At 43.7% G+C, this 27,032-nt stretch overlaps 1 protein-coding gene across 1 annotated transcript; it reads left to right on the forward strand.

The window, feature by feature from the left end:
• Positions 1 to 26,610, forward strand: SUMF1 (sulfatase modifying factor 1). Its single transcript, XM_042823565.1, has 9 exons — positions 1 to 212; positions 2,440 to 2,613; positions 4,185 to 4,259; positions 13,512 to 13,594; positions 15,016 to 15,138; positions 15,848 to 15,962; positions 16,847 to 16,960; positions 21,524 to 21,583; positions 24,862 to 26,610. The coding sequence occupies exons 1-9, from the start codon at positions 12 to 14 to the stop codon at positions 24,970 to 24,972; spliced, it is 1,056 nt and encodes a 351-aa protein (XP_042679499.1). The 5' UTR covers positions 1 to 11; the 3' UTR covers positions 24,973 to 26,610.
• The last annotated feature ends 422 nt before the right edge of the window (positions 26,611 to 27,032 follow it).

Consider the following 27,032-nt stretch of genomic DNA (forward strand, 5'->3'; position numbering starts at 1 on the left):
TTCTCGCCAATATGGCTGCGCCCGCAGTACTCCGCCGCTTGTTCCTGCTGCTGGGAGTGGGGCTGGTGGTGGCTGCCGGCGCCGTGAAGGAGGCAGCTCCCGGCGGGAATTGCGGCTGTGGCGCTAGTCGCGGTAGTGGGGATGAGCGAGAGGCGGCGGCGCGGCGGTATTCGGCGGCGGCCAATGGCGGCAGGAGTTCTGGGCACGGGCCGGTGAGCGGTGGGCGGCGGCTGGGGCGGGAATCTGGGCTCTCCGAGGGGAGGGCGGGAGGCGAGGAGCCGCGTTCTCGGGGCGTCTGTTGTCCGACCCGCCCGCACTGAGCCCCGGGAACCGCGTCCCGCACTGCCTCATCTCTACCGTTCTGAACGCTGCCGGGGATGGTGACCCCTCCGCTCCCCGGGCAGTCCGTGCAGGGCATCACCGCTCTTTAGAGAATAAATTGTTCCTAATATCCGGCCTGCTGACGCCCAGTGCCCTGCTGCGTGAGACGTGGTCGGTTATGGGAAACGGGGTGTTGAAGGGAACAGATCTTGGCGTTTCACCGTGGGCCTCGCCATAAGGCTAACAGTCTCTGACTGCCCGGCACAGTGGATGACGTTTGTCGGCCTCTGCTGTTGGTTTTCTGCTTCCGTAGTTCAGCTGTGATGCTTCTTAAGGACTAGTTCCTTGTCGTTAGCCACCTGTACTTCGAAGTTGGATGTTTGTTAATGGCTTAATTAATGTTACGGTGTTCTTTCTGGATGCGATATTGCTGTAGAAACATGTAATGCCACATTCCACCATTATTTGCTGAAGAATGCTGCCAGACATCTGAGCCTTGCAGCCTGTGTTAACACCAAATGTGCTGATGTTATCATAAAGCTGACTAGGGAAAGTCCTGTTTCCAAACAGAAGGTAGGGCTGTGAAATGTGCCTTGCTGGAGGCTGGTAGTCCTGTGGAATCAATGTTCATGGATGTCAGTCTTGGATGGGCAGTCTGTCAGGATTTTTCAGGTTTGGGAAGTGAATTCTAGACTGTAAAGAATGAGTTAATGTTTCACGTGCTTTCGGACAGTGATTCACTGCTGAGGTTTCAGTCTTGCTTTGAAGACTACTTCAAGGAGTTGTTTTAGCTACAGTACATTGGAATGAGGTTAGAAGGAAGTGGTGAACTCTTTCCATGTTGTCATTCCCAAAGGCCTGAAAAATGTAAGCAGATTTATCCTGAAGCCCTTTTATGGATTCTTTTACAGACTATCTGTAAGTGCTCAGATCGTTTGTAGTGGAGAAGTGTAAATGAGGACACAGTTAACTTTAAATGTAGCTGATTCAAAGGAAAAGCATTTGTAGTGCTTCTCGTAACCCTGCTGCAAGTTATATGAATTTAAGTGTTGCTGGGTGAGATCTAAGTGAAAGAAGAACTTTGGAATGCTGGAGGAAAAAAAAAAAGCAGACAGACAATTCCTCCCTAATGCATTCCTGTGTTGATGAGTTGGGCAACGTCTTGGCAAACTGCCTCCTGGTAACATCAGTCCTCCAAACGTTGCCTGGGGAGGTATTGCAGAGCAGTAGCTGTCACTTGTCATTCTAACACAGGCTTCTGAGTGGGACTGGGGGTGCTGTTGTGTGTTGTGGGAATGGCTGTTGGGCAAGAAATAGTTTGATCCACCTGTGGTCTTCAGGAGGGTCTTGGGAAACATGTGCTGCATTGGGACAAGACCTCTGGGGCTTTTGGCTTCTGAGAAAAGTGAAGGGAAACTTTGTTTCCCTGGAAAATGGCTGAAAGACATTTTATTGAAGCAGTAAAAATGTTCTTTTGCTCCTCGTTTGCTTTTGTTCTTTACTTGTGAAGGCCAGTCATCCAGAGTGGAATATACTGATGTGAAGCTGTGTCTACTCTGCCCACGTTGCTGCAGGCGCTGCCTGCCTGCTAGCGGTGTGACTAGTGATCAAATGCTGCAAGTGCCTCCTGTGAAATGAAGGCCCATAAGAAGTTGGTGTGCAAACAGGCATGCTGTGCTTGTCCTCAGAAGAGTGCTTGACAGTTCTGTAATCTTGAGTTTCTTTTTCCAGTCTTCCTAGGAATTGAGTAAAATGTAAAACTGCTTATCTAAGAATAAGTAAAAATATGTGTTCTGTACTGCTTCTTGGCTTTTAATACAGTAAGAAAGTATGTTTTTGCTCATTTATCCTGGGTGAAAATTCTGCACTGCCCAGATTAAATGCAGAAAGAGCTACAATGGGATTTTTGCTTTCAGTTTAAGTTGTCTTACTGTTCCCTTCAAGCAGATGGTGAATGAAATGTCAAGGCTGTCATTTTCTTGTGCTGTTTTCATCTGTCAGGTGCTGCTCTGAGCACAGGAACCTCCAAAGATGAGATAGAGGGGGGGTAAAGCCAATAAGAGGCTTCTCAGTCTTACATTTTCATGACTTGTTGATGTTAACTGTTTCCTCTTGTAGATGGTTGCTATTCCAGGAGGAGTGTTCACTATGGGCACTGATGAGCCTGAAATACAGCAAGATGGAGAGTGGCCTGCAAGAAGAGTCCATGTTAACAGCTTCTATATGGATCGATATGAGGTCAGCAATCAGGAATTTGAGAGATTTGTGAATTCTACTGGGTACCTCACTGAGGTAAGGTGGAATTGTGTAGCCCCTTCTCATTGTTGTCTATGTTGAGAAAAACCACATTAAAAGCTTAACCTCTTCTTTTTTTGAAGGACATCACAATGCAGTATTTGATTGGGATTTGCATGCTAGAATATTTTGGATGTAGGTAGCAGAGAGATGGAATCGTCTTGCCATGTTGCCTGGGAGTCTATGAGGACACAAAGATAGATGCTACTGCCACTTTTAGTGTCTTTTAGTGTCTGAAACAAAAAGTTTTTTTCCAGTGTAACTGAGGCAGCCTGGGTGAAACTAACGGATGGCTGAAGATGCCTATGCAGACTTTTTAGAAGAGTAGAATCATAGAATTGCTCAGGTTGGAAAAGACCTTCAAGATCAAGGCCATTTCCCTCGTCACCAGTGAGAAGAGACCAACCCCACTCTTGCTGTAAGCACCTTACAGTATCGGATGAGAGCAATAAGGTCTCCCCTCAGCCTTCTCTTCCCCATGCTAAACAGCCCCAGTTCCCTCAGTCACTCCTCATAAGGCATATTCTCCAGGCCCTTCACAGCCTTGTTGCCCTTCTATGGACCTGCTCCAGCACCTCACTGTCCTTTTTGTATTGAAGTGCTCAAAACTGAACACAGTACTTGAGGTGGGGCCTCACCAGTCCCAAGTACAGGAGGATTACTTCCCTTTTTTTAAAACCTTTGGGTCCTAGAACATCTTTGTACCAGTACAATAACATTGTTAGACTTTTTTTTTCCCCCCCTTATTTAAAAGGAGCAGGGGTGGAGAGATTTGAAAAATGATGTGATTGTTGAGGAATCTGCAGGCTAGTTCATTGCAGCTACTTGATAACAAGCTGAGTGGTAGGAGGTTCTTCTGCCTAAAGAAGATGTAATAGCAGGTATCATAATGGCTTTTGTGCAGGGTACTGGGAACAATGGGGTAAGAAAGAATATGCTAAAGTACTTGGGAGAAAGGAGTGCATGAGGCACTGATCTTTCCTGACAGCTAATTGTTCCTACACAACTTTCAGAAAACCCTGTCAAACGTTTAGGCAAATAAAGGCATGGGTAATGATCAGGTCTCAAAGGAGACATTTTACTGAGTTCTTTTGTTAAGCTGGTTCTCATCAGGAAGACAGAATCCTTTTAGATAGAAATAGTGCTCTAGATAAAAGCAGCTCTTCTTAGTTTTTGGCTCAATTATGAACGAAGGTTGTGTAATGATTTCGAGTTTGAAGAGGAATTGTTCATTGCAAACAGCAATATGTCCTTGAATGTTAGATTATTCATTGTAACATGTTAAAGCAATTGGGGCTATTGGAACTGCATTTTTAATTAACAGAAGTAATAAAATAAAATAAAAAATTTGCAGAAGCTCTTTGAGCAGCCATCTGTCCAGTGGCTGTTAAGAACAATGACATCCTGTGATAAAAATGCTGCCTTTTCCATTCCAAAACAGATTCTTTGAACAACTCAAAGTTACTGTTTGAATTTCATTATTCTTGATAGAATAAAGCTCTAGATGCGACTGGCATCTTGGAAATAATGTTCCTTTGATATGTGATCAAATCTTGTTCTTTCCATAGGCAGAGAAGTTCGGAGATTCCTTTGTGTTTGAGGGAATGCTGAGTGAAGAAGTCAAGGCTGAAATCCATCAGGCAGTGAGTAACGTGGCAAAGAAAAACCTGCTTGGGAATCACTGGGGTAGATGTGTTGGCAATTATGGCAACAATGTTTAAATTATGATATTTCCAAACTGCTATACAAAAAGGTGATGTATGGAGGAGTTTTAAAAAAATCTGTAGAATCCCACTTGCCTTGCTATTTTTCTTTCCAGTTCTCTTCCTCTAAGGCAAGACAGTGGTTTCTGTTCAGACAGTGGCTGCACTGCTTGTAAAGCTGGAGCTGACGCAGTTTTTTCCTTTAGGGGAGTTGAGTATTGGAAAAAAAAAAAAGCAAAAAAACCCACATGAGTCTGGTAGCTAAAAAGGAAGGGAATTAGTACCTGTTATGTCAAACAGCTGAGAGCACCCAGGGTTTTTGTATTGAGTCATTTTCACCAAAATAATAGAACTTTCCTTGCAAATGGGAGTGATCAGCATTGATAGTTCTATGTAAACTGACCTCTTGGTTGAGGGAGAATATTGGTAGAGCTTAATTTTACTTAGAGACTAATTGAAACTTCTGACCTCTGTGAGTCTGTGCTGTAAATGACTGTGGCAAAAATGTGGGATTTGTTTTCCTACTGCAAGGAAAGAAAGGGCATGAGGATAGTACATATATCTTATTGAAGGTCACCATTTGTGTCCTGTGAGATCTGAGACTGTTACGTTGCAGTAGCCAAATACTAGCATCATTGGTGCTGAATGGTGAATAAATGCAGCTGCAATCATCGCAGCTCCACAAGAGAAAATTCAGCTGTTGGTATGGAAGAATTCTTTTTCCTGCCTTAGTTCCACGATTCAGAAATCTCCAACCAGGCATTCTGTTGGAAGAAATAAACAGAATTCCAGTGTAAGTTCAGTCCTGGCTGCTGGTGTAAACAAACACAATGTTGGGAGCCGCTTGCTGGGTGTGTCAACCAGATCCTAAAGTACTGCCTGTAGTGCTAACAGAGCAAGCATTATGCCACAGAACTGGAACAGAGCCCACTCTGGTCTTTTTGGCTGCTTTTTTTTTTTTTTAATGAGCATTTTTTGTGTTTCTTTAAATTAAAATTTTCAGGAGTTTTTTTTTTTGCTGTGTTTTTCAGTATTTCTTATTAGGTCATTCAGCAAGTTACTGACATAAAGAGTGTCTTTGAAACAGACATGGAGAAAGATTGTACTGATTATTTTGGTGAAACAGTGACTGCCTGCCTTGTTTGGCACTTCATGCTGTTGCTGTGGGCAAACTTCTGCTCTAAAAAACTGTAATGTTGTGAGAAGGTAAAAAAGTAAATGCCTTTTTTCCTCCTCTCGTTTGCTTGTCCCCCTACCAGCTGCATACCATCTGACTCTTGGGAAGGCTCTTGAGCAGGGGAGAGGTGTCAGAAGGCAGATCAGTGGTGGGGCTGAAAGGAGAACTTAGTGTCTGAGCGTGCAGCTTAGTCCTTTGTTGTATAGAGCTGTCACAGCTCTGTCTTTTTGTTGCTCTTGGATGCGTTTTCTTTGAGAGATTATGATGTTGAGAGTACTGTGCAGAGGTTGGTGGTTTTCTTTTTTTCTTTTTGCCTTTGGCAACGCAGTTTGTAGACCAGAACAGGTGAGTGTTTTTTCTGTTGCAGGGAAGAGAAGCATAATCCACATGGCTGTGACTTCAGAATGCAGCTCAGACTGCTTCTCAGACACACGTTGTGTGAAGGCAATGCTTATCCCCTCTTACTGAAACTAAAAGATGTGCACTGGCAGTTTGCTATGCATTGTTTTCAAGGAACACGTTGCTATAGACAAATGACAAGAAACTAAAATGCAGATTTCCAGCTACTGTGAGGGATTCTAAGGGCTCTGCAGAAGCAAATCCTTCCTAGAGATCTGCTGAACCACCAGCAGAAACACTGGTAGCCTCTGATTTGCTAGATGGCCCCTGAAATGCCTCAGTTCTGCTAATACCAGCTGAGGGAAAAAGATGAAAGGAATCTAACTCTATTAAAAAAAAAAAAAGTGAACATATTTTAAAACTTGGCAACCACAGTGTAACTGTTAATGTGATTAGAGAAGGTATAAGCAGCATGAATTTGATCTGCTTCAATAAGTTGTCATGATCAGCACTAGAGAAGACTAAGGCTTCTTTGTCCAAGTGTGCTTGAGTCAGCTGGTATTGTAAAGTGTAGTATGTATCTTGAACCATAACCATCATCGTGAACATCTATGGCTTATTTCTACTCTTCAAGTGTCATTTGTACTGCACTAAACTGATGGGAAAAATGACTCTATTACTGCTTTGCCTTCATGGCTTAGATGTGGTTTGAGGCTGTTCTCCAGCTGAATGCAGATGTGAACACAAGAAAAGCAATAGGGGTGTGCATTTTGTGAGTAGTATTTCAAACGCAGGGGAAAAATTGGGAAAAGGTGGAAGTGAAGGTATTGAACCAAATGTGTTTGTGTCTGACAGCTTGTGATTATAATGGAGTGGGGGGGGGCAGGGGGGGAGGGAGGTGGGGGTGATATCTGTCTGGGGTTTTGCTCTATTTGGGCGCTGAGGCTTCTCCATGTCTTATTTGAATGGTTTTGTTGTAGTCCCTGAAAAGAAGCAGACAGCTACACTAGCACAGAGGTGGGGCTGTGAAAGCTGATCAGGAGCAAGCCAGCTTAGCACGTAGAGTAATTGTTGGAGCTTTGGGTGTGCGTTTCCTGAAGGTGAAGTCTCCTAGATATCCACTGCTGAAGAATGTAGGTTGGACCAAACCCTTGTGTGGAAGGAAACAGTAAAAAGGGGTGTAGCAACCAGTAACTGAATTGTTCTAGGCTTCTGGAGATGCAGGTTTTAGTTTTGGTCTCTTGAGTTTGCTGCGGTAACGTGGCAGAGAGTAGAAATGTAGCATGGTCACAGATGAAGGTGATGCTGACAAAACTGGCATGGACTTCTTCTCTTGTAGGATTTTGCAGGGCGAGGGAAGACCTTTGAAAACAGAACTACTTGCATGGGCTTGCTTGTTTTGATAGCTTCATGAATTAAAATCATCTGCTAATTTACTTCATCTATTACATGTATTAAGTTGTGGCCTTTCCTGGATACTTGGTCTTCAGTGTAAATATCTGAGAGCACAAGCTAGAATTGCCAACAGCTGGGCAGTCAGTGCTTTTTCTTTCTTGTTTTTGGAGGATGGGAAGGTGGATGGGGAAAGAAGACCTCAAAACTTAGAGATGATGTTTATTCATGTATTGTGATGAGACTGCTTGCCTGACCGCTTGTCTCCCTGACTGAATTGAGGAGAAAGTGGAGAGGGAAAATCCGTGGCCGGTGCCATTATTTCATTTGTGTGGGATTTCAATGCTTCCTAGAGAGAAGATCATGAAGGCTGTGTCTGCCAGATGAGAAGGCAGTGAGGTGCACTTGCCCGTAAAGGGATTTAAGAGCTCTTGCAAATAATTGCAAGAGTTTTTGCTTGCTGTGCAGCTACTATGAAAAAGGTAAACAGAACAGCACTTACCAAGTCTGAAGCACAGAGTATGTCAAATTTGCTCACTGGAGAGTTGTGGGAACATTTTAATCCTTGGCTTGTGGAAGATAGAATTAATTTTTGCCTTTAGGCCAGATGGACTCTGCAGTGAGGAGACAGAGTGCATTCAAATCTGCTTCTCAATTTATTTTCAGGTAGTACTTAATTTACGGCCTGAGAATGCAATGAAATCAGTTTGCTGGCAGACTTGAGCAAGCACTATTAACTCGGAGTTCTCTCAGTCTAGAACTATTGGACACCTTTAATCCCTTTTTGTTTGGAATCTCTGCAGTAGTCTTTCTGTACAAATTTACTCATTTATAGCATTATCTCTAGATAACGAGGAAAACATTGTGCATTTCAGGATTCATTTGAAATACTCGTGCTTGCAGGTAGGACAGCATTCCCAGCGTTCACTATGGACTTGGGAAAGTGTACCTCTTGTCAGCTTATAACGACTTGCTTATCTGTGGCATAGGGGAAAAGGGATCGGGTTATTGTATCAGTTCCTGACACTCTTAAGATGTCAACATATATTCTGCTTAAGCAGTCACATCCATTGGTACTTTAAGTCACCTCTGTTGCAGCTGGCTCTTGCTTTCTCAGAAACCTTTCAGAGGAAACTGAAATCAAAGGAAGAGGTGGGTGAGCTTCCTTCTTGCAGGCCTCACTGCTTCAGAAATCCCTGCAAGGAGCTGAGGAGGTGGAGCTGTTGAACTGTTGGTCTCGATTTTCTTAAACTGTTCACTCGATCTTGAGACTAAGGAAAGAAGCTCGCAGTTCTCACTGGAAATTAACCAGTAATATTGGTCTATCTTTATCAGCATAAGCTCCAGCTTTAAAGCTGGGTGAAGCTTGTTCCTCAGGCTGTAGGTGCATCTGTGCGTGCCTCTTTCTTAAAGCTTATATTCACTTGGAAAAAGTGACCAGCTGGAGTGCAAAATTAGATGTTGGCTGAAAAATGAGCTTCCAAAGATGGAACTCACCAGGAATATCAGCTCCTCAAAAGAAGCTTCTCTGGATTCCAAAACTTGCACTTAATCAATCTCACTGGATTTTAGTATCAAATAATTTTGGCTATTTTTCTTGGAGAATTGAAATGGCATTGAAGTATTATACTATTTGAATGAGATAACCTTTTCTTATGTGAAGGAAAGTGTCTCTTCAGAAAGGTAGAGTGCTCTTTTCCAGTTAAATATGAAATCCTTTCACTAACTGACTTAAAACATATTTAATTCTATAAAACTGTCACGCTTCATTTTTGCAGTGCTTTAATTTAAAACTTCTTAGCAATAATGCAAACAATATCAATATTCAGTATTGAACATCTAGCCTTTGTGCTTCCATTTCTGAGCTCATATGGGAGGCTAAAAACCTTAGGAGGATGAGAACAGATTCTTCTTTAACTACAGCTTTTGGTGGAGCTTGAGATTTTAACTGATATAATCAATAATGTAAGACCTGTGGTAACATTACAGGTGCTGCTGATGTCCAGGATGAGTTATCATGGGGGTGGGAGGATGCTTCAACTTTTTGCTTCCAACTACTATATTGAACTGAATTCCCAGTGTGGTGGAGAATCTCACAATCAAGTTTCACTTCAGTTTATATACATAATTACAGAAGGTTTGTCCTGTTGCAGAGCATTTTCAAGTGCAGGTATGAATGATAGCTGCATACATAGAGTCCCTGCTGCAGCTACTGTGACAAGCTGGAAAAGATCTCTTCTTTGTCCTGAGCCTTGAACCCCTATTCACTTTCTCACTATTTACATTTGTGATGTCTCCCTGACTCAGTTACAGCTGTTTCAATTTAAACACAAGCCTGTTGCTATGGGGATGATGTACTGCATAGAAATAGGTCATGATTGTGCCGTTTGCAGTGTGCTGATAAAAAGGAGAAGAAGCACTGCAGGCTGGCTGAGGTGAGCAGGCAGCGTGCATCTGCCGAAGGGCTTTGCCTTGGGTTTGGAAAATGGCTTTTGAATCGAGTGGGAACCACAGCACAGCTCCACCTGTTTAAACTGCCCCTCATCGTGTGATGTGTTCTGAGCTCAACTGCAAATCTCTGTGCCTTCCACTGGTTTCCTTCTTATCCTGAGCAGGATGTGAAGTGGCAGCAAGCAGCCAAAGCGTTGGTGGGTGGCTGTCAGCCCCGAGCAGGGCCATGCTAACACGGCAGACCAGAATAGCTGCTGCCTGCTGGGGTCTGGCACTGCTGGGGCTGAGCCCAGGGCTCAGCAGATCCACGGCCCGCTTTGCAGGCAGGTGCAGGTAACACTACCTGCAGATGGCAGGAGGCTCTGCTGCAGGGGAGGGAGGTGCTGTGATAATGAGCCTGGGGGTGATGGGAGGCATCTGTGCCCAAATCTTAGCCAGGGGAAGGGTTTGAGGGGAATGAGGAAGATACGCCAATGATAATAGATATAATGGGGCTTGTGGCTCCAATGATAGTAAGTATAATGGGGCTTGTGGCTCGGGCCTAACCTAAAGAGATTTCTGTAGTTTCTGAAGGGAAAATGCCAGTAGCTCATCTGTTACTCAGTATGCTCTAAATTTTTATTTTTTAAACTGCTTGCCCTAGTAAGAACACTGAATTTTCTGTCTTCTGTCTGCCTCTTTCCTCAGTTGATGAGTCAGCTGCACAAAGCTTAGGATATGGCATAGAGGAAGAAAAGTTAACAGATTTGTGTATCTGCAAATCTTCAACTCAAAATGATATTCTTGACTGAAAAACTACTACTACCTCACAGTAGTGAAGATCTCCACACCACTGGGTATTTCTCAAAGATAATGCTTCCTAACTTCCCTGCTTCCAGCCTATGCACATGCTGCTTTTGTAGCTAAGAGGATGCTTTTGCAAATTAAAGATGTGATAAATGTGATTAGAAAGTAAAATTGGGGCTGTAGTGAGGCTTGAGGGGAGGGGAAGCTTCCAAAGTGGCCAGTGCTGTGTTAGCCCCAAGATCAATACAGGTGTTTTCATGGCTGCTGGCTGTGGTTGTGTTTTATGGGGGATATGTTCCTACTGTTTCTGCACTGCCAGGAACATGGCATAACGCTGATGATGAAACTGACTTTGCTGATGTTTCCCTATCCAGTAATTTTTGGAATTTTTCTTCAAGACAGTTGTGAAGTTGTCAGAAAGTCACCAGTTAATGGAGCAGTTAAAGTGAGGATATCACAGCCTACCTTGATAAGAAAATTGAGTACTTAAAGCTTTTTAAATTTAATGCAAGCTGATAGTGGGAGTGTAGGTTTCAGCTCAGCAAATTGCTTCATTTGAGTGGAAAACTCAAATAGGTTGCAGTTCCTATTGATCTTCATGGCGTTATCATGTGTTCTCTTCAGTACTAACAGTGATAAGCAGAACACTGAGCTCCTGAAGTTTAATCCTGAAGCAGAGCTGGACAATGCCACGTTTCCCTCTTGATCAGACCAGAATGAGCACTGAGCTTTTCTGCTTCCAAAATGCTCCTTGCTACCAGAACTGCACCTTCCTTATGCACCAGGGCTGCTGTGCGACACTAGAGCAGCCTCATTTAGCTGGTTCTGTTGCAAGTGATAGCTATGCTATAAGGAGGGAATCAGTATAGATCTGGTAGCCTCTTCTAATTCAGTATCTCTTCAGGATCTCTCCAGCAGCCTTTGCTGCTGCTTTTTCAGGAGTCTCCTGCCAGCCCACAGAGCACACTTAGCAGCGAGGCATGAGAATGCGGAGCGTTACGAAAGGAGCTAAGCTCATTAGTGGTAAGGGAGAGCTTTGCTGTGTTAAATGTGATGTTGTAATATTACTAATTAGCTTTCCCACTAATTAGATTTAGAGCAATTAAAAGCTTTGCGGACTTCTGAGAAGTTTTTTGAAAGGGCTGTAAATTTCAGGTACGTGACTTTCACTTTTGGGAAGAGCATCCTGGTGCGTGCTCAGTGCTGCCAGTGGCTGACTTAAATTAGCTTCCAGTTAATTATTGGAGGCTGCATGTAGTTCATCACTGTTGTCAGCGTCCTCTGAAGATCTGGGTGTTCTGAAGGTATTGGCAGCCGTTTGGTGTTCAGTTCAGCCAGAAACAGAAGACAAGCACACGTAGTGCTCTCATGCAGAGAGACTGTATTTTTTGTTTAAAATAAGCCCTTCTGATCGAAAGCATCTGCTTTTTCTTTTGCATAGTGAAAATGTTTTCCAAAATTAGTCTTCTGTAGTGCAAGTCTTTGCAGTCATTTGCAGAGATTCTTCTGAAAAGTAGCAGTTTAATTGATAAAATGCTGTATTGCACTCAGTGACTGTCAGGCTAAAATCCTACTCCTGGTATTTTGTATTCAGGGAGAACTTTCAGCAAATGGAACTGTGGCTCTTTGCTGTTGCTGTAAGAGTTGGCAAATTCTGACCTGAGCTTTCTGTCCTCTCGAATGTAGACTAATGCTCAAAACAGGGAATTGGATAAATCAGGCTGGTGTTCAGCCTGTTACCTGTACTATCTGATCAGCAGCTTGGCCATTCTGAGGCTTCAGATAGCGCTATGAGAGCTGAGCTGAAGGAAAGTCCTGTTTGGGGTTTGAGTGCTCCGTAACAAAGCTGTAGCTTCTAGTGAGAGATCCAATACTTTCCTTCCCCTCCCCCCAAAAAAAGCATGAGGGCCTCTAATTGTAGAGAGGGTCAATGGTTTTGTTACATTCTGAGCTACAGTTACGTGGCTGATATCGATTTGTTTCCTCCTCATGCTAGGGAGATCAGAAAGCAAGATCTTTAAGAGATTTTACTGCTTTGGTAATTTGGAAGTAAACCTAGTAGGAGAAGCCCTTAAATGAGTGTATTCCATGAATACTTCCTTGGTATTGCAAAACCAAATTGGAGACTTCTGGTCAGAGAAGTGCTGGATGTTTGCAGTGTTACACAGCATTCAGTTTGTGAGCTTGATGTTGTTCACTAAGCCAACTTTTAAATCAATACATAAAGCTTCACTTCTGTGTCTCTCCCGTCTCCACCTTCTGGAAGCTGACAGCAAGTACTTCAGATTCAGTTAAATTAGCTGGGAAGCAGAAGTGTTGTAAGATGTGTGTTTTGACCCTTGTTAGAGGATGTCATCAGGATTTTGTTTTAATTATTCTAAAACATGGAGTCTGGGGAGAAAATAATTGAAATGAAAACACTTTAAGCTAAAGCTGTTTCTTATCCCTGCAGTATGTGTCAGACCAGAATCAGCCAGGAGGTTAATTGGTCTGAATGTACTGTGGGAACAACACTGTGAAAAGATCGAGGAAAACTTGAATATTCTAGGTGGTTTTTCAACCACTGCCACCCGAGGTGCATTTGACGTGTGCTTTCGGAAGAATTATGCATGAGAATCTCAGAGAGGACAGTCTGATCTGCCTCAGGAAGTGTGCTGAAGGCCGTGCCTTCCCAAGGAATAAACCCTGGCTTAAATCAGATGTGCAGGTGAGAAAATCTGGGAGGGAAAGAGACAGCCAGGAGGCAGCACTGCAGGGAAGTATGCTCAAGGTTTTGCCTGCCTCTTACTAATTTTTTGGGTATATTTTTCACTGTTCTGATCCATACCTTTGGTTATTTTCTGGCCAGCAATGTTGTAATGTGAATCCAGAGATTGTCTTGGTTCCTCAGAGGTGATGTGGAATGTAGTAGATAAGCCAGCTACAAGCAGAGCCTTGAGCACTGAGTTAAAGCTTTACAGCCATTTGTTACTGGATTTGTGTTTTCAGAATAGCTTTTAGATGGGAATTTGAGGGCATCTTCCCTGTCCATTTCTGTCTCCTTTCAGGTTGCAGCTGCTCCCTGGTGGTTGCCTGTGAAGGGAGCCAACTGGAGGCAACCCGAGGGTCCTGGCTCCAGCATCCTGAGCAGGTAAGGTGCAAGGGCTGTTCTGTTATGATACGCACTGCTTGCTGTAAATATGCCTGTAAACATCTTACCTGACTTGGGTGCTTACTTAGGTGTCAGTGGCCTCATTTTTGACCTCTTAAATTACTTCTCTCACTAGGCAAATGACACTAACTGCTTAACTAGTTAAAGTTTCACAACTGCTGCTGGAAATAGCCAGGCTCTCTAGCCTAGATCTAGTGGATGTTGGCATGTTTTTGAGTCCCCTAAGGACAGGGTTAGGTTAATGTAACATCATCTGATGGCTGAACTGCTTAGTAACAAATCCATTGTCTCTTCTCCAAGGGCAATGAAAGAATTATCTGAGGCAAAAATAGAGATAATATGTGGAGGCATTGTTAGGGGGAGACTGAGAAATTGAGGTCACAGTCAGCACATAACAGCTGGAAAAATGCCATGCAAACCTTGCCTTGCAGAAGTATAGTGCAAACTTAGGCTGGTACAACTGCTATGAACTTCCATATGAAAGCAGTATTCTGCTTCCATAGGTGCAGGCTATTTTAACAGGCTTGTTAAAACAAGGCAGAGAAGTGAATAGGAATTCCTCTGGATCAGTATCCTCAGCTCTTGAAGCCTATCAGTCTGTCAGAGGCTCAGATGGAATGATCCTTGTGACAAGAATAATTGGGCATTCATTCTGGAAAGAGAGCGTAGGGTTCCAAGTGCAGTCCTGGAAACAAACCAAGGGGAAGATGGGAGCCTTTCTGTAAACTGTGGATTGCCTAAAGAACACGGAAAAATACTTTTTTGTTAAACTTCTGCAGGTGACTGCTTCCTGGATTGGGTGCTGCAAAAGATCACGTTGCTCTGCATCAAAAACCCCACAGCTGAAAGCAAATAACCTGCAGCAAAAAGAGGAGTGTGCAAGGGATTGAACAGTGATCCTATTTGCCATTAAACTGCAATGCATATTTACCTATCAAGTCTTAGTTACTTGTTAAGATACTATGAAGTCAGCTGAGAAATGGGTCTTGCTGCAGTCTTCAATTACTTTTGGTGTCTTCCTTTGGGATTCTAAGCATTTCCCCAGAAGGCAGCAAATCAGCAGCTCCTTGCTGGTTCTTTGGTGCAGCAGGTTCCTGATATGAGAGAGTGCAAGCTGTACCAGACTTGTGCTGCTGTGGAGCTACACATAAAAGCACATTCATCGTTCTGTCTGGTGGCTGCATTACCCATCCAACACCTACCATAGCTCCTTGTTTTTCTTCAAATAGCTTATTTTCTGTTAAAGTGATCTGGTAACTTGTCTGGTTCTAACTGAAGGCGTAAACTTTCTCACAGTGTTTTGTGGCCACCTCTTCAGAATTTTGTGAAGTCCTTTTTCTGCACTGCTGTGAGACTACCTGCTTCTGCTGATGGCCTTTCCTGTTTGTTTTGCCCTCCAGGATGGACCATCCAGTTCTTCACGTGTCCTGGAATGACGCTGTAGCATTTTGCACGTGGGCAGGGAAGCGATTACCAACAGAGGCTGAATGGGAGTACAGCTGTCGAGGGGGCCTTGAGAAAAGGTACCTGCCACAGATGTCTCTTATCATGTTTAAAACTGATAGTTACTAGATAAGGAAAAGCTGAGAGGGTTTTTTGTTTCCCTCCATGCCTGTCTTGCATAGTGTATGCCTCCATGGTAAACGTAACGCAGGCTTTCTCTGAACGAATTGCTTTATGTCACCTAAGATGTATAGCAGAAAGTCAGTGCAAAGAGCCCAGGAGGGTGAGGTGTGATACAAAGCCAAGGTATAGGACTGCTGCTATTGCAGGAGGTGGAGGATAAAACAAAAAAGGGCTTAGTGCCAAGACTGAAGGAGTTACAAAGGAGCTTGAGAAGTAATTACGTGTGTTGCTTCACAGCATTAGGATCAGTGGATATACCTTTTAGGTGACCATGGCCTATGGGAGAAGGGGGAGACCAAGTGAACAACAGGTCTTTTTTTGTCTTTTTTTGTTTTTGTGTCCCCTCCATCCTGTGTCCTGAACTGCATGCTGCACATGGCAGTGCTAGCAAGGGCTGCCTTTCCCTCATTTGGTAACAAATTGCCCTTGTAGAAGCCTTGTTATTCTTTAAAGCCTTCGTGCTTAAAGAAAGTATTAGTACAAATGGAACTGAAATACAAACAGCTTCCCCAGAGTAAGGTGGTCAGTAAAAGGATGGATAAAGTGTTTCATTTATTAAAAAGAATAAAATAAGAGTTTGACAACTGTTTTTCTGTCTTTTAATAGACTTTTCCCATGGGGCAACAAGCTTCAGCCGAAAGGTCAGCATTATGCAAACATCTGGCAGGGAGTTTTCCCAAGTAACAACACTGCAGAAGATGGATACAAAGGAACTGCACCGGTAAGAGTGTCTCAAAGTCAATCACCATATGGAAATTAACTTCCTAACATCGAGGTCCATGTTCAACATAATGAATGTGGATGTTTTCCATCTCTGTACTTTTACCTTTTGATTTTCAAGTTCCAGTATATTTCACTGCAGGCTTGAATATTACCAATGGATACGTTTTAAAAGCTTAATTGAAAAGATTACCTGCATTTTAACTTTTAGTCCTTCTCAAACTGACCCCTTTTCCCCATTTCCAAGCACTTTTGAGTCAGATGCTGAAACTCCCTCTTGCCTCTAGTTTTGGCATTGCCATTTTTTAGCTCTCACTGTTGATTAGGTGCTCCCAAGCTACAAAAATTGTACAGTAAAAGAAATGCAGCTTCCCTTTTTGGAGCCTGTCCACTATGGCAAACAATGGGGTGGGTTTTTTTTCAAGATAGGAATGTGAATTAAGTGGCAGTTTAAAAGTTTAATCAGTTAAGAAATCTGTGCTTGGATGAGCTGACAGCCATTCTTGTTTTCTTAGGTGCGGAAGGGGAATCTAGAAGTTGTAAGAACGAGTGCTGATGCTGTGTGCTGTCCTGTGTTTGTTTGTCAGACAGTGCTCCTCTTGAGAGGATCAGTCAGCAAAATTGATGAGAATAGGCCAGGTGCCATAATGGACCCAGTGCTGAGAACATCGAGGATCATAGCTGTTCATTCTTTTGTTCTGTTTTACTGGAGTGGAGTAAGCCAATGTGTCACAGTTCTGCACTGCTGGTTTGTCTGTCTGTGAGACACGAAGGCAGAGCTCTTGGCAGAAATCAACTTACCTTCAGCAAAACGGTCTTCAGGTTTTAAATACCTTATTTCATGTGGGGTGGTTTAAAGAACTGGCAGTTATTTGTCTTGTATAGGTCACTGCGTTTCCTCCCAATGGATATGGCTTGTACAACATTGTAGGAAATGCCTGGGAGTGGACATCTGACTGGTGGGCTGTTCATCATTCAGCAGATGAAGCTCATGACCCTGTGAGTATATTAATGGCACACATAAAGGCACAGCTCCCTCTTACTACTTGGGTTTGGTTGCTGATCAGAAACCTACTGTTCTTTGCTCCTCTTTGTGTGTCACACCACAAGTCACCAGCACTGAAATAGCAGTGCAGTAGTGCAATTTCATTTTCTTTTCTTGGCCTCTGCCATTGGTTAGGAGTTAAATGCTTCCAAACTGACATCAGGTGAAACAAGTAAAGAATTTGCTAATGCAATGGAATAAATGGGAGGGGGATGTTTTGCTACAAGCTGCACTATTTATTTTTTTTCTAGGTAGAAAACAAACCATCCTGGATTATTTTAATGGATTTTACTAGCTCACTTAAGCTGAGCATGTAATAAAGCTGATGTTTATGGAGAGAAGTAGCTTTCTGGGCTTTGAAGGGGTTAATCTTTGGTTATCTTTACAGCAGCCAGTGGAAGAGGCCCAGCAGGGTGAGCTTTGTGTTTTGGTTTTCTTGCACCATATCTCTCAGCAGATTCAAGCTCTAATGTTACATATCCTCTCATTTATCTAGGATGACTAAATCTGAGAAGTGAACTGCTCCACTCTCACAGAACTTGTTTTGTTCAGATATGGTTATCTGTAATGAGAAAACCAGTTAAGCCTCTCTGGGCAGGAGCTATCTGTTTCCTGCAGGATTTGAGTATCCCCACGCTGTGGTCTTGTACATATTGTCTTTGTCTGGTGTGCTGAGCATAATCACAGACCTCTGTGGGAAGTCAGCAGCTGGAAGCAGCTTGAGGAACTTGTTAAACTTTGCTGGTCAGTGCTTGCAGAGGCTGACATTCTGCTGTTTCATCAGGATGGTGTCACCAGCATGAGGTACCTCCTTGGGCCTAATTGCACGAGGTCTGTTCTAGCAGTTTCAGTGCACTGATGGAGACCTCTTAATGTACCAAGCATATTGGCTGATTCCAGGTTACTTGTATTCCAGGAAGACACCACAAGTTTTATTTGGTAGGTGTAACTATGGATCAGATGGTGAATTTACATACATCTCTCCAGGTGACTGAACTGCTTTGTCCGTAGCTTTTTTCCTTGCTTGATTTTTAAAAACTGGGTGGGCTATTTTGTAACTTCTGTTCACAGGCAGTCTTCAATAGCTTAGCAATAGCTGAAAGCAACCAAAGAAACAAGATGAAGATGAAGCCTTGAATAGTTAGCAGAATGTAGATCTGGATGAAAGTGAAGAACAAAGTTAGTGAACTTTCTTGTCAGAGTAGATGAGTATTGATTCAGTGCAGCCTGGTAAGTCAGGGTAGGAGGAAGCAAGTAAGCAGCACTGAGCTTTTTGTTCCAGACTGTGGTAACCATGGCCTGAGCCAGGAAAGCTTCTGCTTTTCTCCTCTCAGTGCCTGGCACCACAGCACAATGATGGGCATGTGCTACCTCAGCAGAGCAGGAAGGACCCTGCACCCACCCCTGCTCTTTCAGAGACAAAAACAGCATCTGTGCTCCTGGGAAAGAACACAGGTCTGGTAGTTTGCAGCATATTGCAGTTATCCCTGTTCTTGTTCATCTGTTGCTCACTTTAACAGCCACTTCAGTTTTGGCCACTCGTTTCTTCCTGCTGTATTTATAATGCTGGTGCAGTAGTACTTCTGCATTAAACTCAGGTGATGGTGGGAAACAAGTGTTATATCTGACTTGAGAATTTTGCTCTCTATTAAACTTAAGAGGATGTGAGTTGGCCTGGATTTTTAAATTCAACACAAACTTTTCCCAGATGCTTTGGAAAGGATTTAATTATTGGGTGTTAATAATTATGATTTTAGTTTTTTCAGTTGTAAACAGTTTGTCAGGATATTGTGTCTGAGGTAGGGCCCTCCAGTGTGAGTTCTGAAGAGTTCTGATGAAATGGAAAAGGAAACTGAATCTCATAACGTGAAGACATGTCCCAGAATAGCCAGGCTGCAGTATCTTCTGAGACATTAGAAATCATTAGCACTGTAACTATCAGTGCCAACCTCCTAAGCCTCTCCAGAGCACAGCTCAACATAACCCATATATGGAGTATGTTCTTTTTGCCTGAAAGATAGATGGATTCACGAGGGTCAGAGCTTAGTGAAAGTTTCTTGACACATCTGGTACATCTAATGTGCTGTTTCCAGATCAGCCCCTATGGCCCTGATAGGGAGCTAGGTGATGCACAGAGCCTTTGTAGAGGAGCTGAGCTGCACACTGGAGGAGAACACAACCACTGGCTGCTTTTCAGAGAACTTCCTCAGTGTCGTGATGAGCTCTTCACCTTCAGTGATGTGAGAGAATTATCTACCCAGGGGATGCTGTTTCACATAGATTACTGGAGATCCCCGTGTGAGGTTTGTGTGGTGGTAAAGCGTATCAGTGTTGTGATCTTCTTCAGAGGCTGGGGGAGGGGAGTTCAACTTAACTTCATGGTTATCAAGTATCTTCTGCCAGGCAAAAATCGAGTATCGAAGTTATTTGGAACTAATAGAAAGAAGTTAGGCCGTTTTCTTTAGTTCTCATGCTTCTTCAGTACGCTGCCCCATCCCAACGTGCTGCAGCAGTTAGAGCTGCAGGTTTGGACAGCCGCCCCCCCGACCCTCAAGTAGCACACCTCTCTTAGTGCAAGAATCACTCTAGAGCTCACAGCAAAGACTGAAGCTCTGGATTTGAGTTTCATTTTGTAATGGGAAATCCTTTTGAACAGCTCCATTGTGTTCTGGCTTGTTCTCGTGGCTTTTTTAGGTCAGTTTTCTTACGGCTGGGTGTACCCTGGCTTCCCTGGAATGAGATTAACAGGTTGCCTGAGTTGATTGTGCTCAGTAGCGACTTACCAGAGAGTGGGGTACACTGCACCCATATGCACTTTTTGGGAAAGCAGCTTCCAGAGATGTTGAAAAAGAGGAAACCTGCCCTAGGGGAGCAGCCAGGCTTGGAAGCCAGCAGACACAGTGTGTGGATGTGCTTTTCCTTGGATACTTGTAGGATGGTAAATGTGGGAGTGGGCCAGTTCTCCTTCTGTCCGATTTCCTGTAAGCTTTTGCAGTAAGTGAGAGATGTTTCAGGGTAAGGCTTCAGCATGAAGGGAAAATTTGCTGCAGTAGCTGCATTTTGTTGGTCAAGGCTTTGTCCTTTGTGCAGCAAGCACAGCTCCCTCCTGATATGTCCTGGATGCATGGGCTGTCAGTTGGGCATGAGAAGAACAACAACGGGCAGGTTTTATTTTTCATCAGTAGTTTGTTTTTAACTTATTATGGTACCTTTCTGTGGTCTGTCTTCTATCATCTCCATGCTCTGTGGCAATGAATTTTTTTCTTCTAACTGCCAAAAACTAAGCTAATGACTTTCTTGCAACCTGCATTTGTTGGTTGTATGTAATGGCCTTAGCAGAAGATACAGGCTTTTTTCTTCCTGTATCCCTCCTTTTTTTCTGATAAGATTTTCTGTAGATTTACAGGCATGATCCAGTGAAAGCCATGTCAGTTTATGCCTTGAGTGGATGGCTCTTTGAGGCTTGGAGGTGATAAGGAAATGTTTTGGTTGCACGCCAACGTAATGTAGACAGAAATAAAACGTCATGCAAATTAACTGAGAGGCTGCTCAGTAGCTGTGTTATCTTTTAGGTTTGCCTTGCCACTTCTCTAATAAAATAGCTTTTCTTGATCTTGTTGCTTTTATAGGACATATTCTTGTGGCTTCATCCTGAAAGTAGATTCACAATGCCCATGGACACTAAAAAGCTTATAGGAATGCTTGATATCAACAGTAGGAACATGCAGTATGGCAGGAGTCTCTACTGTTAAGCAGTAGATGAGTGCAGTAGTAACTACTTCACTCAGCTAAAAGGAGCCACAGGGGAGAATTGCTCTCATGCTCAATAAATATGCAACAAAGCTAGCAGAAGTGTTATCATGGGAGCCCAGTGTCTCCTTGAACTAGCGGGCCATTATTTGGAGTTGGAGTTGAAGAAGAATGGTGAAATAACTTTGTTAAAGCAATTCTAGAGCCAATTTCATAAGCAGTTAAAGTAAATCACCTACATTACACTGCAAATGGACATGCAATTACAGAATTGTAGCTCGTAAGCACAGTGCTTTCTGCAGACCTTTTTAGCTGTCACAAAGCTGCATAATGAGAGATCCAGCACGCAGCAGCGGGAGCTGTTACAGAATGTCTTGCAGCACAGTCACTAGCTTGTGCTTCAGTCTGCACTTTGGACTGGGAGGCAGTAAGCACCGAATGTTGGGGATTACAGCCCCCCATCTCTGCGGCCCATGGATGTGTTCATCTGACACCCTGTGGTGGTGACATGGAGCCGAGGGGCTGATGAGAATCTCATCTTTCACTATAGCAGGCTGGTATGTGGAAATACGTGATCCTGGGAAAAGTCAAAAACTACACAATCTTAACTGCTTTAAAGCTTTTTGGTTCGGGCACAGCTGAAGGTTTGTTTACTCAGCGCCTTTGGATGCTGTTCTCCATCTCCCTGCTCTCACAGCTTCTTCCCCTAACCCTATGATTGGCAATTGCTGTTCCTGTGAGTGCTGACAGTGTCCTCTCATCTGCAGAAAGGGCCCTCGTCGGGGACGGACCGAGTGAAGAAGGGTGGATCATACATGTGCCACAAGGTACTGTGAAACAGCTGACACCACCATTAATTGTTCAGCCAGGGGGTCGTTAGCAGTTTCCACTTTCTACTTGCATTCTCTTTATTTATGATGATATAACTCTAACCTGAAGGTACTGGGCAGCTGGTACTTGACCTCACCAGAAAATTGAAAACATCCTGTATAAACCCATATGGATATTCCTTTTTGTTCTACTGGATAGTACTTGTTTCCCTCTGGAAGGAGACACAGATGTCTGTGTGGCAAGGAGGAAGTAAGCATAGATAGTGTTGGCCAGAAAAACCGAAGCTCCTCTAGTTCTGACTTGCAGAATTTTCAGTTGCATGGGAAACTGAAAGCAACTCGACCAAGGTACTGCTTGTTCAAGAGATTCCAGCTCTAGATAAGTGTATCTTTATATAATGTGGAGCTCAATATGAAACTCGGTGTGAAAGACAGGTGACCTTTCATCATCTGAAACTCAAAACCTTTTTCTCACATCACCGGGGCCGACCTGACCTGGAAAGTACCACAAACGTTTGGTGCAAATTTTAACTCAGTGCAGATTTCTAAGTCTGAAGCGTGTGCAGCTGGGTCTGAGCTCACACATGATGTCTTTGGTGGGACAGGAATGTGGCAGCTGCCAGTGCTTCTCATCTACCATGGGCTCTGCATAAGCTGTAGGGGTCTCTCTGTTCAGTCTCACTTCACTCCTTCCTAGAAGGTGGTTTTTGATCTTGGAGGACTCCTAGCCCTGAGCTTATTTTCCAGTTGAGAGTTGTTGAATTGCTGTTGTCAGATTGGTCAGCTTGGAAAGGAGTTGGGTTGGCACACAGCCCTGTGTAAATGTCTTCTTAAGAAGTGAAGAAGTACAGAGAAGCCAAGAGCTTCCAAAGGATAAATTACTGATGTGATTGCCAAGCTGTGTTCTTACCCCAAGTGTTGTCATAAACATTTTCTGATGCTGGGGAGAGTGCTGAAGAGTTCAGTACTGGAGTTAGTAAGAAATATTATTACATCCTAATTAAAATACTTATTTGCTGTAGGAAAATCATCTTCTGTAGGAAATCAGCAGGAATTCATGTTAGTTTGTCAGATTAAAAATACCACTTTTCAGGATGGATATCTGTGCGCAGTGATCTTTCCTCTGGAACTACATCACAGTAATGACAGTTAAATACTCTTCAAGAATGATTCTTGACCCACGAACAATACAGAGTGTTTGGAGAGGGATGGCTGGGAGATGATGACTGTTTTGGCTTGGTGGCTGATTTGAAATTCTTCCTGGAAATCTGGGTACAGCCACAGAGCAATCACCATTCGTGTTATTTGGGCTTAACTGTGAGTGGGAAATACAGGATGGAGTCTACAAAGCTTCTTCCTTTATCTTTTTCATTATTCTTTCTTTCTTAAATCATGTATTAAACTGTTCACGTTGCACTGCAGAAAGCACTCGGGTATTTCTCATTGTCACTAAAGCTGTTCTGTTCCTTCTTCCCTTTCAAAGTCTGCAGCTGGGAAACCATCCTCATAATTAAATTAAATATTTATACAGTGAGATCCCATTTTCTACACTGATTTCCTTCTTAGGTGAAATCAATGTCAGAAGTTAATTAGTGGTTTTGATTAAATTAACGCTCAAATAGGTTCGTCTTTGGTGATGAATAATGTGACCCATTTTAAAGGCTTGTGAAGATTCTGGTCTGTCCTGGTGTATTTTGTAGGTGATAAAACTAGGCTGAGTATCAAGACAAAAGTCCAAGTGCTATTAGTACAAGGACTTTTTATTGGTTACCTGAAAATCTACTTAGACTTGCTGTTGTACCTCTTAAAGCTGACAAAGAATCCAGCATGCACTTTCCAGCTTCCAAATCCAAACAGTTTGCTGTTGAAATCGAGGGCTGGACCTGAGCAGCACGAGGTCAGAGCAGCACGAGGTCAGAGCAGCACGCTCCCTTCCTGCTTAGGCCAACAGCTGCTCTCTGCTTGGTGTCAGCATCAGAGCTTGCAAAGAATGGGGCTTTGAGCATCTCCTTAGATGGAGAGAACTTGGTGCTGGCAGAGAGGAGCGTGGTGGTCCTGCTGCCTCTGCAGGGCTGCATGGAGCAGTGCTGTCTGCCCGCTGGCATCTTGTGGCTGCCCTCAGAACTGTACAGAGGCAGTGGCTGAGTAGCTGAGCCCAAATTCCTGAAAAGATTTGGATTGAAAGGAGGGAAAAACCCAACAACCAACTGCCAGCCCTTCCTTCCCTCCCCAGCGCTTTGCTTTATAACTCAGTTGCTCCAGAAATGTGGTTCAGAGCCTGACCGTGTGCAGCTGACCCAGCCCGAGGGAGGTGGCACTGCTTGTTGGAGGCTTGAGCAGAGGGCAGGGCTGAGAAAAAAATCCCTGAGCCGCGTGTGTTGAAGTGGGGCACGGCTTGGGTGTTGTGCTGGCATGTGCCACAGCTGTACAGCCACTGCAGCCCTTCCTGGTAACAGCACAACTGTTCTTCCTCGCTGCAATGCTAACTGCTTCTGGGCAGCCTAACCTAACGTAGCTATGTGCTGAACCTGGTTGGTTTTGTGGTGTTTGGAAATCACCACGATTAACGTCAGCTAATTAACAATAAATTACACTGAATAGCATTTCTTTTTTCCCCCTAAGGAGCATAATGAGATGAATGTGCACTGAGACATGACCAAATCTGCCCAGCCAGGCAGTGTACAAAGCACCTCCCAGTCCAGCGTGTGCATCTCACTATAAAGACTTCTGGCCTTGCCTTGTTTGTTGGGATCTCTGCAATGCAGTGCAGTTGAATCACTTTAGCAGTGGCATCATTTTAAACAAATATTTTCATAGCCACTGGTCCAGATTATATTTCAATTACAAATATCCTTTAAATCCTGACCATACTGGGGAAAAGCTTTTTTTTTTTTTTTTTTTTTTAACATTTCATTCAGCAAAATGCTTTTTGACAGCTGTCAGCACCTGGTCACTATTGGCCATCAGTATCTTGATAGAGATGAAGGCATTGATGGCGGTCACTTCTGCTTTGGTTGGAGCAGGATGTGTTATTAGTGCCCTCTGAATGGCCAAGTGTCTGATAACATCAAAGTAGTTCCTGTGTCTGTTGCAATTGCTCTAGTTATGCTGATATTTACCTTCTTTCTAGCACAGTGACATTGACCTGCATTGGTTCATTGGTCCTCCCAGCTGCATTTGAAATGGTTTGCTCTACCACTCTTAACAAGCTTTTGCCTGAAGTAACTCAAGATGAGACAGGCTCTGAAGTGATCTTTGTCCCTCTTTCTCTCTAGTCTTACTGCTACAGGTATCGCTGTGCAGCCCGCAGCCAAAACACCCCTGACAGCTCAGCTTCAAATCTGGGGTTTCGCTGTGCAGCTGATGCCTCGCCGGACCCACAGTGACCACATGGCTGCACTGCATTCAGGGAAGAGGCATGCAGTGTTACCTGCTGCTGAGAATGGAGAATCTTGTGCTTAAAGTTCCTGTTGGACAGGAAAATTCCAGCACTCACCAGCACTGCTTGAAGCTGTGTGTGCCTATGCTTGGGGAGCCTGGCCTGGACTTTCATCGTGACCAAGCTTCTTAGAGGTACTGCTTTCAGTGGGAGTAGCCTGGAGTTACATAAGCACAAACCTGAGCAGAAACATGCTGACAGTGTTTTAAAATGTTAACTTTATTTAGTAGATCCTTTGGAAAAGTTCTTTAATAACTAAATGTATTTATGTATTGTTTGAATCTCCACGCTCAGATCTGATAAATGAGGACTTCATAGGCTCCTGGATAGCTCTAAAAGAAATCTGAAGCAGTTACTGCTTCCATAACCTTGTAGGAGGCATACTTACCATTTGGAAAAGACACGAAGACAACACAGGGACAGTCAGTGCAGCTGGTGTATTGCGTTCTAACGGCAGTGAATCAAATCCAGCAATGTGCTTTTTTGGTGCAATACTAACTGCTCCATAGGAAGAAGTGCCTTTTGCAACTGGGGGGAGGGATAATCATCACTGTGAGGATTAGAAATGTATGTATTTGAATAAAATAGCAAGCATCTCTTCACGCTGAAAACTTTTACTGGTGGGGAAAAATACTGGCAACGTGCTTTGAATTTCTCTTGGCTGGGTTGTAGGCTTACTTTCAGAACTTCCAAATTGCAAATATGGCATTGGAAACTGAGGCTAATGAATGACTGCTAGAATAGAATTCATTCAAATCAAAATATGGCAAATGGAACTATGGGCCCTAAGGTTTAATGAGATAAACTAAGAAGCTGTTGTCTGTTCCCCAACACAAAGCAAACACCCAAACAAAACAACCTGTCCTTATTTAAAAGAACAACGATAGCAAGGAGAAGGGGGTATACTGAGAACTACCTCATTTCAGGATCTGAATGTATTTCAGCCCTGTCACTAAGTGTTCTCAACTACTACTGCTGCACAGGGGTGCTTGTGCTAACTGGAGCCTTCACAGGGAATGTCTGTGCTGTCAGCTCTGCCCCAGCACGGCTCTCCTCCTGGACCTGTTATGCAGCAGTGGTGCTGACCTCTGTCAGGCTGTGTAAGTGCCTGTGTTAAATGGATTGAACTCGGCAGTCTTGTCAGATGCTCTCAGAGATAACAGTGGAAAAATGTGGTGGATTAACAGAGCTTTTGCATTGATGACGCTCTTTCCCAGCAGTGGTGAAGTAGGTGCGGGTCAATGCAGTGTGAGGTGAATACAAACCTGTGCCCATCCAGCTCCCTCTGCACTTGGTGTTCAATGCTGGGAGGCACAAGAGAGCATCAGGGGAGCCCTTCCCTGAGCATCAGCCTCTGGGGCAGTGGGAAACTCATGTGAGCAGCAGAGAAAATGATTCCAGAACACGCCAGCGTGGTGAAAGCTAGGATTCTGTGGCAAATATTTTGTACGCTGAGGTTGTTTTACCAGCATGAAAGGTTTTAAATCTGTGTATTAGAAACATCTTTTCCTGTTAATTCTTAATAAAATTGATTCTCCCTTTCTAAAAGGCTTAATTCTGCCTTAAGAGATACACTTCATAAAGATTCTGCGGAGTTGTTTTTCGTTTTTATTCTGGAAAAATGCCTCGGAGTAAAACAAACAAAAAGCTGTATATAGCTCTGCATAGTGGAACGTAACTTGCCCATTTAAAAACAACTTCATATCAATTTTTTTTTTTTTTTTTTTCAGGTCTTGCTAGGGCACGTTTAGGATTCCGGTCCACACCCGAGGGCAGCAGGCAGTGCTAACAGCCCTGCTGTTTACACAAAGGTGCGCTGTGATGGGCCTTTAGTGCGGCTGTTTCTAACAGCCCTGCAGTCCCTTCTTGCTCTGCGTGTGGAAGTTTGTTTTGGCCCAATAACTGCTCAGCTCGCTTGTTAGAGACAGCAGCAGCAGGTGGGGGCTGGGCAGGTAGGACTGCAGGGGCAGAAGGCAATGAGCTCGGATTTAAGGCTGCTGGTGCAAG

This window comes from Centrocercus urophasianus, unplaced genomic scaffold (genome assembly GCF_019232065.1).
Source record: "Centrocercus urophasianus isolate 14NV4802_14NV808 unplaced genomic scaffold, USGS_Curo_1.0 seq_22, whole genome shotgun sequence".
Lineage (NCBI taxonomy): Eukaryota > Metazoa > Chordata > Aves > Galliformes > Phasianidae > Centrocercus > Centrocercus urophasianus.